General features: G+C 34.7%; 1 protein-coding gene across 1 annotated transcript in view; it reads right to left on the bottom strand.

Moving 5' to 3' along the window:
* The window catches only part of CALCRL (calcitonin receptor like receptor), a 40,007-nt gene that overhangs the window by 4,510 nt on the left and 20,408 nt on the right, over nucleotides 1-15,089 (bottom strand). Inside the window, exons 6-11 of the mRNA XM_007471520.1 lie at nucleotides 12,858-12,984; nucleotides 9,814-9,967; nucleotides 8,424-8,484; nucleotides 8,274-8,340; nucleotides 1,267-1,485; nucleotides 1,070-1,111 (exon numbers count right to left, since the gene is read on the bottom strand). Coding sequence (XP_007471582.1) covers nucleotides 1,070-1,111; nucleotides 1,267-1,485; nucleotides 8,274-8,340; nucleotides 8,424-8,484; nucleotides 9,814-9,967; nucleotides 12,858-12,984 — 670 coding nt within the window. The remainder of the gene's footprint in view (nucleotides 1-1,069; nucleotides 1,112-1,266; nucleotides 1,486-8,273; nucleotides 8,341-8,423; nucleotides 8,485-9,813; nucleotides 9,968-12,857; nucleotides 12,985-15,089) is intronic.

The following is a 15,089-nucleotide window of genomic DNA, read 5'->3' as shown; positions in this document are numbered from 1 at the left end:
ACTTCAGAAAAAGTCACTCTTGTCCTCGATACAGCAGAGGAATCATGGAGACACCACTCAAAATATAGTCTACTATGTTTGATAGTTCTATATGCCATTATAAATAAATAAATATATAAAATAACTACCTATATTTTAAAATTGATTAAGAAATCAAATATGAAATTTTATTGTATGCTAAGAGAAAGAATTAAAATATTACATAAACAAGGGAAAACAATATTTTATAGCTTTTCATGACATGTACATGATTTCCAACATTGATTAGTTGTATAGAAATTGTTCTTATAAAGTTATGACAACTGGTTCCATGTGTTGCCCACCTGAAGCTTTGTGATAGGCTTCACCATTACCAAATATATGTCTCATTAGTTGCTGTCTGAATTTCTAAACTTTATTGAATTTTGCCAAAATCCTCCAACAGGTTAAATTTTGTCAAGTAGATTAAAATCATATAAAGAACTAAATCAATATAGCTCAAACCACTGAGTTATAGCCCTATTGATATACATAAGAAATATGGTACCAGTTTCTAAGATGCCTGAAACTTCCTAATTAGGAAAAAAAATATTGGATAAAAATCTTGAAATATCCAAAAGCACACTTCCATGTTACAAATCAGAGGGCTCTTCTGTTTCCTAACCCACTGCAGCTCTTCCCAGGAGAAAAAAAAACCCAGAGAAAGGGGGAAAATAAAAATGACCCAATTTTATTTCCTATTGGAGTGTATGTTCTATGAGGATAAGGATTGCCTAACATTGTACCTAGGACAAAGTCCAGAATTAGTAGGATTAGTTCAAAAGGTAGGTCGAAAGACTAGATGAATAAAAGACATTGATGGAATATTTTAAAGTGAGGCTGAATTTGCCCTAGCCTTGAACTCCAATATGACCTGAGCTTTTGGGAAGGAGAGTTACATCTAGTAAAAGAGATTTCATGGTTCTTTTTCCTGACAGAAGTGGAATTTGAAATACTTGTTCTTAGGGAATTTATAATTCTGTCTCCGTTTTTAAAGTAAAAAAGTATTGCAAATACAAAATGATAAGAGGGATAAAATCAATCACCATACCTCTCCATTAAAGAAGCAGAAAATTGTAGATACCAAAAGACCCTGTAAAAGAAAAATAGAATTATCTGATTCCAAATGGGAAAGATACATTATTTGTAACCAACTTGATTCACATATAGTTAAAAATAAAACCAAAGCTATACGTAAATTTAAAACCAAATTTCACAAGGTGCCTTCCTGATGCAAGAACACCATACCTGATAGTGCATGAGGATGTGCATGATGTAATCATACACCTCCTCTGCAATCCTTCCTTCAGGTCGCCATGGAAACAGTACAAATTCAATGCCAAGTAATGGCACCAGGATAAGCGTAGCTCTCACAGCTTTCATGTAGAGATTGGATTCTGCTTGGTGAGTAACTTTTAACTTGGTGATAAGAACACGTACAATATTTAATAGGAAAAAAAGATTCACCTAAAAGAAAATAAAATGGCATATGGAAATTATTTCATATTTAATATTAAGAATCATTATTGAAGGATCTTTGATTTTATGAATCTTAGAATATTTTCAGTACACAAGAATATGTTCCATTGATGAGAATATTTGCCTAAATATTAATTTGTATTTCTGCTACTGAATTTTTTCATATTTTTCCCAGTTTTACTGAGATATAAGTGACACTATATAAGTTTATGTTGCATAGCACGATTTAACTTACATATGTTGTGAAATGATCATCACAATAAATTTAGCTAACATCAATCATCTCATAGAAATACCAAAGATTGTATATATATATTTTTTACTTTATGATGAGAACTCTTAGAATTTACTCTCAGCAACTTTCATGTATATCATACAGCAGTGTTAACTATAATCATCATGTTGTACATCACATCCCTCATACTCATTTATCTTAAACGTGGAAGTTTCTGCCTTTTGACCACCTTCCTACAATTCCTCCTCCTCCATGCCCTGCCTCTGGTAACCACAAATATGTTCTCTTCTTTCTATGAGTTTGTTTGTTTATTTGTTTAGATTCCACATATAAGTGAGATCATACAATATTTGTCTTTCCCTGTCTGACTTATTTCACTTAGTATAGTGCCCATCCAAGTTGTCTCAAGTGGCAGGATTTCCTTATTTTTTATGGCTAAATAGTATTCCATTGTGTGGGGTGTGTGTGTGTGTGTGTGTGTGTATGTATAAATACCATAACTTCTTAAGTTGTTTCCATGTCTTAGCTATTGTGGATAATGCTGCTATGAACATGGGGTGCAGATATCTCTTTAACATAGTGTTCTTGTTTCCTTTGGATATGGAATTGTGATTTATTAACTTAGAAAGTACATCAATCTTAATGGACTTAGATTTAAAAAAATAAATTTATGGTGGAATTATTGTGGACCACCTTCAGCTAACTAATATCTGATTGTTTTGCTTAGTTCATTTTCTTATGCAAAAATTTAAAATTTTGCTATGATTAAAAAATCCAAAGCTTCTGAATATTTTCAGCTCAAAGAAAGGAAATAATTATTTGTAGCAAAGGCTAATTATTTTAAGTGTCTACTCTGTAGTAGTGTTCATACTAGGTACTTACCAAATATGTATTATACCATAATAACCATTTTCATCTTTTTGGTTTATCCTTCCTGCGTTATTTGTGTGTGTATGTGTGTAACAACAATCCTCACAACTCCCCATGATAGTACTATAATCCTCTTTATCCTTATGAGGAGGCTGAATCACATATTGGAACCAGTTGATATTCAACTTAGATCATCCTAGAGTTAAAAAAATTTGGCACCCAACAAGGCCTTCTGTCAATTACTTTCTGTAATTATAAACTTACTATGAGTTTACAACTTTCCTCAAAAGAAAGCATTCTCTTTGAAAGGGAGACATGAAACTTTAAAAATATAGTGTTCAGGGATAGAAAGTCCAGCGATAAACCCATGCACATATGGTCACCTTATCTTTGACAAAGGAGGCAAGAATATACAGTGGAGTAAAGATAGCCTCTTCTATAAATGGTGCTGGGAAAACTGGACAGCTACATGTAAAAGAATGAAATTAGAACACTTCCTAACACCATACATAAAAATAAACTCAAAATAGATTAAAGACCTAAATGTGGGCTTCCCTGGTGGCACAGTTGTTGAGAGTCTGCCTGCCGATGCAGGGGACACGGGTTTGTGCCCCGGTCCAGGAAGATCCCACATGCCACGGAGCGGCTGGGCCCGTGAGCCATGGCCGCTGAGCCTGCGCGGCCGGAGCCTGTGCTCCGCAGCAGGAGGGGCCGCAGCAGTGAGAGGCCCGCGTACCGCAAAAAAAAAAAAAGACCTAAATGTAAGGCCAGACACTATAAAACTCTTAGAGGAAAACATAGGCAGAACACTCTGTGACCGAAATCACAGCAAGATCCTTTTTGACCCACCTCCTAGAGTAATGGAAATAAAAACAAAAATAAACAAATGGGACCGAATGACACTTCAAAGCTTTTGCACAGCAAAGGAAACCATAAACAAGACAAAAAGACAGCCCTCAGAATGGGAGAAAATATTTGCAAATGAAGCAACTGACAAAGCATTAATCTCCAAATATACAAGCAGCTCATACAGCTCAATATCCAAAAAACAAACAACACAATCCAAAAATGGGTGGAAGACCTAAATAAAGCTTTCTCCAAAGAAGACATACAGATTGCCAACAAACACATGAAAAGATGCTCCACATCACTATCATTAGAGAAATGCAAATCAAAACCACAATGAGGTATCACCTCACACCGGTCAGAATGGCCATCATCAAAAAATCTAGAAACAATAAATGCTGGAGAGGGTGTGGAGAAAAAGGAGCACTCCTGCACTGTTTGCAGGAATGTAGATTGATACAGCCACTATGGAGAACAGTATGGAGCTTCCTTAATAAACTGAAAATAGAATTACCATACGACGCAGCAATCCCACTACTGGGCATATACCCTGAGAAAACCATAATTCAAAAAGACACATGAACCACAATGTTCGTTGCAGCACTATTTACAATAGCAGGACATGGAAGCAACCTAAATGTCCACTGACAGATGAATGGATAAAGAAGATGTGGCACACATATACAATGGAATATTACTCAGCCATAAAAAGGAACGAAACTGAGTTATTTGTAGTGAGGTAGATGGACCTAGAGTCTGTCATACAGAGTGAAGTAAGTCAGAAAGAGAAAAACAAATACCTTATGCTAATGCATATATATGGAATCTAAAAAAACAGCACTGGTGAACTTAGTGGCAGGGAGGGAATAAAGACGCAGACGTAGAGAATGGACTTCAGGACACAGGGGCAAGGGGAAACAGGGATGAAGTGAGAGAGTAGCATTGACATATATACACTACCAAATGTAAAATGGATGGCTAGTGGGAAGCTACTGCGTAGCACAGGGAGATCAACTCACTGCTCTGTGACGTCCTAGAGGGGTAGGATAGGGAGGGTGGGAGGGAGGCTCAAGAGGGAGGGGATGTGGGGATATATGTATATATATAGCTGATTCACTTTGTTGTACAGCAGAATCTAATACAACATTGTAAAGCAATTATACTCCAATAAAGATGTGAAAAAAGTATATATAGTGTTCAAGAAATGAACAGAGTTCTATTGAAATACATTTCTCTCTCTCTTCCTGAATACTACGTTCTCTCTTATCTTTATCCATGTCAATATCTGTTACTTTTGTCTATATCCTCTATGCCTATTCCTTATGCCTTCCATAGAATTATGGACAATAGCCCCAGAAAAGTCCCTTTGGGCTCTTATTCTCCTATGCTGTTCTCTTTCCTTTTTCCTCACCTTGACTTCTAGCATCTGTGTTTTGTTTAATAATGTAAAAATTTCAAACTGTGTACTATTATGCAATTTATATCCACATACTTTAATCAGAAAAATAATGGTATTATCTCATTTAATATAGAATGCAATGAACAAATAACATACATTTGCTGATTTAAGGCATGTGTTATGAAAATAACTGGGCATAAAAATATTCTACTGTTCTTTTAGAGAATTCAATGGAACATATGCTTCAAAAATAAACAGCTAACTATAATCCTGATGGAAACACATCTATGAAAAGTAACATGGTTACAGACACAGGACTGTCTCTGCTAAAGACAAAAGCAGAATAAGCTATTTCAACAGGTGTAAGAATGAAACATGATGAATCAACACATCAGCTGTTATTCCACCCATCCTACTGTATTCCCTTCCCAGGCATCCATTACTGTTTTAAAAGTTTTGACTAAGTGGAAATTACTACCAGCCCATTGAATAAAAAGTAATAATGCCATTTTATCTGCTTATAAATTTAGAATTTAGAATATTTTATAATCCTAATATGCAAAAATCATAAATTATAAAAATCACTATAAATCTTGCAATTTAAATGCCCATTATATAAAAATTTCTAAATGCAAAGTGCTTCTCCAAATGGCAAGTCTGATTTAAAATGTGAACCTAGAAACTAGAAAGTCATCCTACTTTATTTTCTGCAAATACTTCCATTTATTTTAAATACAAATAGAACAAGAATAGTGAATTTCAGATGAATTACATCTGAATCTCATCTATCTTAGAGAAAAACTAGGTAAGGAAAAGAGGAGAAACTTGTTTTTACTCCAATACCCATAAAGTTCACGTAGATGGTCGTAGGTACAACAGGACGTTTTCACATCATGATACCACCTAGGGTCATGGCAGGAAGCCCTGTGAATCAACCCAGTGGCAGCAGGATACCTGGAAGCCATTAGCCAGCAATCACCTAACTACTCACTGAAGTGACCTAAACATCTCTCACTAAACACAAATTAACCGTATCCCCTCTCAACTTCCCCTTAGCAAGATCTCAAAAGTGCTATAGACACTCCAATACCACCCTGCTTGAGGGAATATGGGACAGAGGAAGTCTGAGTGGAAAGAAACTGATTGTGGTTGAAATCTCTTCATTTATAAAACTGTACAAAAATATGTGACCATATAAAAAATTGCTAGAGCCCCTCCCAAGACCTTGGAATTGGCCAGGACCAGTAAGGAGCCCTAGAGCTTAAACAAGGACAGGAGCCTGTTAGAAAAATAGGCTCCTAGTCTTTTGTTAGGCCAGAAAAATGGAAAAAGCTTTCTGCAAATAATGTGGATTTTCACTTCCTTTCTTACTGAGCAGCTTGATGGGCTATTTTATCCTAACTGCACCATCTACTCTTCCCTCCCAAAGTTGTTGTGGACAAGCTCTTCCAAGGATTGTGTTAATTGCTGTTATATTTTTCATTTGTTAGGTGCTTTTACTTATTTCCTGAACCTCTCTGATTTAGGACTCTGAATCACATACCTCTCTCTAGAGCCAGATCTCTTATAATAAAATTTTGCCTTATATTTGTTCTGTAAGCTTCTGGATGGCCCCAAAAAAGAATCTTAATTTCTTTGTATTTTCCTCAAAACAGAATCATGGTATCATGTAGAAATTATAAGTGAAGATCTTTTAAAAGCATTTTTTGAGAGTTTTGAGAGTTTATTGTATTCTAGGCACTGTGTTAATTGCTTAACAGGATACATCTCAATCCTTACAACACCCTATGAGGTATTTATTCTTATTACTGCATAGTCATAGATGAGAAAACAAAGGCATAGAGAGGCTCAAAACAAAACAAAACAGAACTTGCCCTGAGAAACACAACCAGCAATGGTAGAGCTAGGTTTCAATGCTGGTTCTTTCCAAGAATACAAAGCTAGGACTTCTCAGGATACAGCTTAAACAATGTGTTATACATGTTCCTAGTATATGCAAGTAGCAAGGGAAGGAAATGCTTCTGCCTCTGAAATTTTCGTAGACTCTGCACTAAGGTACATTAAAATTTCCATGAGATATAATAATAAATTCCATTTGTTGATTTTTTGAACTGGCTGTCTTGTGTAGCCAAGCACAAACCAGAAATTTGACACTTGATCTGTGATTTATACATGCCAGGCTAAGCACTCTTTATGTATTAACTCATTTAATTTCCTGTTAAAAAAAATTAAAAGTATCTGTAATTACATTATCTGTTTTGCAAATAAGGGACTTGAGGCCCAGAGTGATTAGTTTAATTGCATAAGGTCACATAGCAAGTGAGAGGTAGAAGAATTCAAACCCAGGCAATCAGCTTCTAAAATATACCCTCTTAATTATGGCAAATTTTTGAAAATAGCAGTGAAACACTTGAGAATGGCTTGAACAGTGTTCTAACATAACCACATACTAAATTGCAGCTAGCAAATGTAGTAAAATAATAGAATATTTCTCTAAAACAAAGGATCTGAAAAGAAGGGTTAGGAAGCTTTTAATTTTGGCTGAGAAACGTGCCCCCTTCATCTTTTTATATATAATTAAATATCAGCTGTAATTACAGTCTTAAAGACTGTAATTGCAATCTGGTCTCTAATGCTCTGTGAGAGAAAGCATATTAATTTAGATTAATTTATTTCCCCATTGAAACAATGTAATAAAAGCACTGAATTTGACTTCTGTTTTCCTGCAACCACACTTAAAAATGTCCAATTCGTGCACTTGGATTAAGTGCTGATCATTATGATAAAACAACAGTTTAAACAATACTTTCTTTTTCCAAATTAAAGTCTTTTCTTTATGGAGATATTAGTCTTATTACCATCACAGGTGTGTGGTTTTTCCTGTTTGCCATCCCCACTCACTAGATCCATCCTCTGCCTTTCTCTGCTCTGTGCCCCAGCAGGCTCTGAGGCAGGTCTGAGGACTGCATCATCCCAAGGCCTTTTTGCCCTTGACATTTGCTGCATTTGGCCAATGGGAGGATCCAAGAGATCAGAGCATGGGAAAAGAGAGAAGTTTGAGTATTTCTTTCTCCTTTTTTCCTGTCAGGCTGTGGTTTTGACAGTAGCTGTGTTCCTCTACCCAAGGCCAGACCTCTTGTTGGGCTACACTTCCTAGCACTCACCCAACCCCCTCTTAAAGTCTATCCATGATAACAGCTTCCCACTGTTGGTGCCTGGTGCCTCACCATCCCTTATGAATTAGTTCCTTTTCTCTTCCTGCCAACACTTCAAATATAACACCTTCCTTTAACCCTCTTCAATCAAACACTGTGAGTATGCCGTCTATGTCCACTGAGATCCTGAAGGATACCATAGGCCAGATGTTTCAGGAAATAAAGTTGAACTATGAACAATGATGAAAAAAGGAGCATTTTAATTACGTACCAATAAAGCAGCACAAATTGGGCCATGGATAATGTAGAGGAGATGGGTATCAGAACTGATCCAGCAGCTAAGGGAAAAAGCAGGGAAATTATGTTGAAGATTTTCATTGTAATTATTTCCAACTGAAATCAAAAAGAGAGATTATCTTACTTGTCATTGTAATACAAGCTTCTGGCAACAGCATGTATACAAGCAGGAATCAGTGGAAATCCTGTAAATATCAAACAAAAAGAAAATAAATAGGCATCTTTCTCTGTAGATGGAATTCCTAAAATATGTCATGAAATATGAAACTCAGAGATACTCTAGGAGCAAAAATAGCTGGTCACTATATGCTTCTGACGTAAATATTATCTGTCTACTCATACAGTAAATGTGATGAAGTATTAGGTATCTGTCTTCAGGCTTGTGTGTATGTGTGTGTGTGTACAGTTTCTTCTAATCTGAGCCATTTTGAATCAGTGGACTCCAGACCTAAGTTCATAAATGTGCTGCCTGGGCTCAAAAGCTTAGAAGAAATTCAGCATCCACATATCTTCCATAAGATGGGACTGGCCAATCAGATGTGGGAAGAAGCTGAGACTGACTATGTGAAGAAGAGAAGGAAGAGAGAGATGGCTTATATATCAGAAATTTTGCATGTTCTTAGCATTCTAAATCAGATCTTTCAAATGTAAAATGAAGGTATATTTCATAAAGGTGACCTGAGTGTACTAATAGCCTCAACACATATATACATATAATTGAGCAAAAATTGGACTCACTTGGCAAATATATATATGACACTTTTATTATCAATAATATCAAACAACCAAATATTTATTTCAGTAAAAGAAAATATAGTGTGTGTGTACATACCTCTATATATCTGCATCTATTATCTGACTGGATAAATAGGTAGATAGATGGATAGATAGATAAGTATCATTTCAGTTATGTTTCTGGAAACTAGTCCTATTGAATTCATGTACAATGAATTCATTTTCAGCATTTTATGTTTTGCATTATTCCAGTTATTTTTTAAAAATATGCTAGAAGTGTATTATTTTTTGCTTCGCGAATAATGTCACGTCAGGAGATTGTGTGGAAAAAGCAGATGTTTTTGGCTGTCTTTATTCAGTTACTGTTCCCTCTACTCTTAAAATAAAATAACAATTTTTTTTAAACAAGCAGTTTTAGAATAGAACTTCAAAGCTGGTTAAGCCCAATGCCCTCATTTTGCACATGAGGAAAAAGGAGATTCAGAATAGATCCCTAATTTATGATTCTAATTCTATTGTTTTAGTCATTACATATTTGGCCAAAATATATTGGAATATTAAATAGAAAAAAATTGTATTATTAATTGACCTGTGGTTACCGAAAACAGTGAGTCAGTGGTACTTTAAATATTTTAATTTACAGCAATGAGCAAAGGTTAATCACTTGATATTGTTTTAAAAATGATTAATAATAAGAATATTTTTATTACAAAGGAACTCTGCATCCTCCAAAAGCTTTCTTAAAAGATAAGTCAGTAGGTATGCATGATGGCACTTACCCCAGCCAAGAAAATAATACCACATCAAGTGCTGCTTCTCCGCAAACACAGCCACCACAATAAGTGTGTGTAGGTAAATGCCTTCACAAAGCATCCAAAAGTAGTTACAGCCCATCAGGTAAAGATGAATGAATTGGAACACTTTACAGCTAACCTATGAGGAAAAAACAGATATATAGATTAGATAGATATAGCTCTATAGATATATGTATGTATATATGTGTGTGTGTGTGTTTTGGCTGTGCCATGTGGCTTGGGGGATCTTAGGTCCCCGACCAGGGATTGAACCTGGGCCCTGGCAGTGGAAGCACGGAGTCCTAACCACTGGACCACCGGGGAATTCCCAGAAAGCAATCAACATTTAGTTGTTTATAAATGTACGTGTAAAGCAATATTCTAGTTTAGCTTAGTTATACAGAAACACAGAATTTTCTCTCCTCTACACAAAATCTTTCCCACTAATGATTCAGATTTATAAAAGCCAGTCTTCATCCCCATCTAATGGTGCCTCTAAAGTATTTAGCCACTGACTTCAGAGATTTAAAATGATACACCTCCCAGGAAATGTGTGAATGCCAAATTTACTACATTTAGTGGATGTGTATTTTCTTAATATTGTTTTAGTTATCGTGTAATTACAAGTATCAAAGTTTTGCACATGAATGAATTTACATCTATTTTAACCATGTCATCATGAACTCCTCGACTGTTGCATTCTGCTGAAAAAATCTTAATAATTATCTTAATAATTTTAAAAGCAGTTCATGAAAAGTGCCAGATACTTAGAAAGTCTTGCATATCGTGTGCTACCAGTGCAGGTACTTATTAAATAATAATCTAATGAGCCCATTCTTTGTTTTATTTAAATATGGGGTTTGAGGGTTTCACGTAGGTAAAAAGAAAAAAAAGTTATGGTTTTCCTTCCTCTTTTCCTGAGGTCTCCACTTTCTCAAAGAGACAGGAAGAGAGAGGTTTAAATATTGGGTAAAGAAAATACAAAGGAGTTAAAGAGATATTTACCCCTTAACAAGGGGAATAAATTTAAAGCTCTCCAGTTAACTCCCATCAGCTCCAGTTTCCAGACTGGAACTCAAATATTTAGTGGCAATTATCACTGTTTTTGAAATAAATATCTTTTTCACTAAAAGGAAAACTGGAAATTAAATGCACTAGAAAATAAATATTGTATTCTCATAGAATAGTAGTAATAACACTGGCATATAAGTTAGCTTAAAAATATTTTAATATGTCTTGTTTTATGTAATCCCTGAGATAATTCTGTGAGGCATGATTTATCACTAGCCACATACTTTATAGATAAAAAACTGAGTACTGGAGAAGTTAAATGATTTGCTAATTCATACAACATCAATCAAAGCTACATCCTGAACAAAATTTTGTTTTCTCGACCATACATAATGCCTTCTGACTGAGGATATTTATAAAACTATTCTTTTATTAACTACATCTGCAGAATGCATGATATTAAATTTTAAATATTGTACATTGATGTCAAACATTATATTAAAAAGTTCTCTCAAAAATAAAGCTGAGTTATTTAACTATGTTATATAGAAATGATAGGCTTCAGCTTCAAAATTTTATCTGTATAGTTTTTAGATACATATATCTAATTGGGCTTCCAACTCCTGATTTCATTAAAAATTTAATCTATAAATTATTATGATAAAAAGAACTTAAAGCATGCTTTAGAAAAATTTTTTATGATGGCATTGGCAATATAAACAGACAATAAATTTTCCAAGAATACATTAAAAGTAACTATACTACATTTTGCAATTTATGTGATAAACAAAATACCCTAGTATATAAATGTAAGATTTAGAGTCTCTTTCTCTGAAGCTTCATGACAAAACTCCGACTTTCCTTGCTCTAGAGAAATGCACTCTAAAATGGTAGGATATTCGCCAATATTTTATATTGCTAATTATACCCCAGTGTTTCTTCACCCAGTGACTTTAGAGTGGAATATATACAAGATTAAGCATCCAGATGCATATGTGCAAACAATGCAGGGAATTTTAGAATTTTGGAAATTACCCTAAAAACACACATAAAACACATATGAGAGTATCGTTTATTGAGCAATTAAGTGAAAATTCCTTCCCTTCCCCGATTTCAGTAACTAGAACTTAATCTTTTATAATCTTAACCTTAATCGTTTATATAAAAACTATTTTATATATCATATATACACACCCTTCCCAAATCTACATCCAAAACAGTAGTATAGATACTACAAATATAAAAGCAGGCAATTAAAATCTCTCGAATATATGCTTGCTATTTATGGAGATGTTTTAATTTAAATATAGCTTACATATGCATATAACTTGCATAAAATATACAAAATTGTATTGTAAATATCAGGTTATATTTTTAAAATATAGCTTTTGTATTGTGATAGTCTCTGTGCTTATTTTTGTGTATCTTTTTATATTTATCCTAAAACCTGTGCTTCCAAAGGGATTGTAAGGGAATAATTTACAAATATTTGCTGAGACAGTTAGGATTTGGTAGAGCGCTTGAAAAATTTTATGTTGTTAAAGTTCAATATTATATAGACATAATTCATTTTCCCTGGTTTTATTAACTCTTTAAAGTCAGCCTGATACCAAACATAATTTAAATTAAATTTTCCATTTTCATGTGCTGCCTTTCTCTAACTGCACAGTTAGTTGCTTTGCTTGATTTTTTAAAAATTTGATTGAGGAAATGTTATGTCCCACCAGCAGTAAGACTCTAACCGTAAATGAGGTGAAGACATTTAACATATGTAGGTAACTGAAACAAAGAAATTACTCTTCCTTTTGTTATTCAATATTTATAACTTGGGGAATATTGAGATATATTTACCTTTCTAAATTGGAATATAGCTACATATACATACTCTTTATATGTCAGACATAAAATATACATATATTAGTACTTAATTACACACATATACATGTATCTACCCCTGCCCCCCACCTCTCCTATTTCTTCCCCACTAACCCCTTGAACCTAAACTTCATTTTACTTACAGGATTTGTGGCCACTAAGGGCTGGTTGTTGGCCACTGCAGTGAGATGAATGATTATTACAATAGAGTTACAAACGAAAGAGAAGAACAAATTTTTGTGCAAGGTAATTCTTTGGCAACTTAGGCTCCTGAAAGGCAAGAGAAACCAAAGTGTGCTGACATCATAAAATGTTTCCACATTGTGTATTAATAATCATTCAAATAAGATACATTCACAATTCATAGCAGCTGCTCCAAATTTGGAAGAATTATTTTTTCTCCCCAAGATTCACTCATGATAAAATTTTAATTGGGGAAAATCTATAATTCCTCAAAGCATAGAGACACATGAGTTGCTTCAGTACAGGTAAGCATATATAAGGAAAGGAAATTTGTCTGTACAAGGCCTCTACATAAATTTCTTCCCTTAATCTCTCATCATGATTAATATTCTAATTCATTCTAAAGATGTAGAAACTGAAATTCAGTGAAAATAGATAATTGATCAAAAAATCATGCAGCTAATTAATTTGAAAACTTTGGATTTGCCATCAGATTCTCACATAGATAATGCTCTTTTCATTATACCACATAGGCTGTTCTATTTATATATCCTGTTTATGGTGGTTCTGTTTATATAGCTCCTATGTGGTAGTGGTGATTATGTAGACCAATCATGAGAAAAATAACATTGTATTTAGAAGAAATGAGTTGATAAAAATATAGATTTAGCAACCAATGAGGTTTGCTCAGCTTCACTGAATTTTTTTCCAATTGGCCCAGCCATGCATAAGATATAAAAATATTACCTCCTTTTATTGAAGATCCTCATGTGTAAAACAAAATTTTAAAACTGCCTAAATGGAGTTCATATAGAAATAGATTTCAGGAGTGGATGTCATTCATGACAAGTAATGCTGGTCTTCAGATTGAATCCACATCTGCTCTACAAGATTGTATATGACTGCCTTACCCATGATCAAAGACCAACTCAAGTACTACCTCTTCTATGAAGCATTATTCAATGGCTTATTATGGGTAAAGTTTTAAAATAATATAAAGGAATCCATTTGAAACTGAACACTTAATATCAAAACAAAACATATATGTAGGAAGACATGAGGAATCATTTCATTACAAAGAGTTAAAAGCTCATTTTGGGTTTTACACAGTTATACAATTAATATGATCAACCTAGATAATCTGCCTTATATAACTCAAATCAATGACTTCTACTTTGGAAACTTTGAGATTTTAACCTAGTTTTATCACCATATCACCTTATTCTAAATAGAATATGTGCCCAGGATATTATAGTTAGGCTGGGATGCCAAGGTTTTCTATATTTAAAATGCAAAGTTTAGGCTATATTGTCTCTGAAATTTCTTGCAGCTAAAGGTCTGTGATCCTGTATATAGCTCTAGTATTTTAAAGGATCTGAAAGTGAATCCAATCCAAATCAAACTTTATGGAATTTCAATACACGCCTTTCACAGAAGTAGATGCTATCAGGGAAACTTCTTTGAAAGGCTTCATGAACAAGACGGCCCTCAGATCAATCACTGTGTGTGAGACAGTCATATACCAACAATTGTGAAGTCCAGATGGAGTCCATCAAAACAGAAACAGCTGAGAGTTGCTAGTATTTTCATATTAGAGAGTCTTTAACTTGACTTGACTTTGCAGTGCATGACAGTAGTGAGAAGCAGGCAGGGATCAAGGAACAGTGTAAAAATGATACTCTATAGAGAAAAAGAATCTTTGAAAGTTTTTGAATTAAGGGGTATCATGAGTTCTGCTAGTTAACTGAAGTCAACATTGAGGCAAAGATGGCTCTATTTTTGATAAAATGCCACAGCAGTGACACGAGTGCTTGTGTTTACTGAGAGTGAAGAGAATTAATGAATATGAGGAGAGGTCTAATAAAAAGTACTCTTTTCAAATCATTTATACATATTATGTGTAGTTTATTTCTTGTAATTTATCCCTCTTCTGTGTTGAAAATTATGAACACATAAAATTTGTCAACATGGTCTTATTTTAAAATGCCTGTCTTGGGCTTCCCAGGTGGCGCAGTGGTTGAGAGTCCGCCTGCCGATGCAGGGGGCGCGGGTTCGTGCCCCGGTCCGGGAGGATCCCACGTGCCGCGGAGCGGCTGGGCCAGTGAGCCATGGCCGCTGGGCCTGCGCGTCCTGAGCCTGTGCTCCGCGGCGGGAGAGGCCACAACAGTGAGAGGCCCGCGTACCGCAAAAAA

Source organism: Lipotes vexillifer, unplaced genomic scaffold (genome assembly GCF_000442215.2).
Source record: "Lipotes vexillifer unplaced genomic scaffold, Lipotes_vexillifer_v1.1 scaffold1168, whole genome shotgun sequence".
In the NCBI taxonomy this organism is placed as follows: Eukaryota; Metazoa; Chordata; class Mammalia; order Artiodactyla; family Lipotidae; genus Lipotes; species Lipotes vexillifer.
The sequence above is the reverse complement of the archived record's forward strand: the minus strand, read 5'-3'. Positions and strand labels throughout refer to the sequence as shown.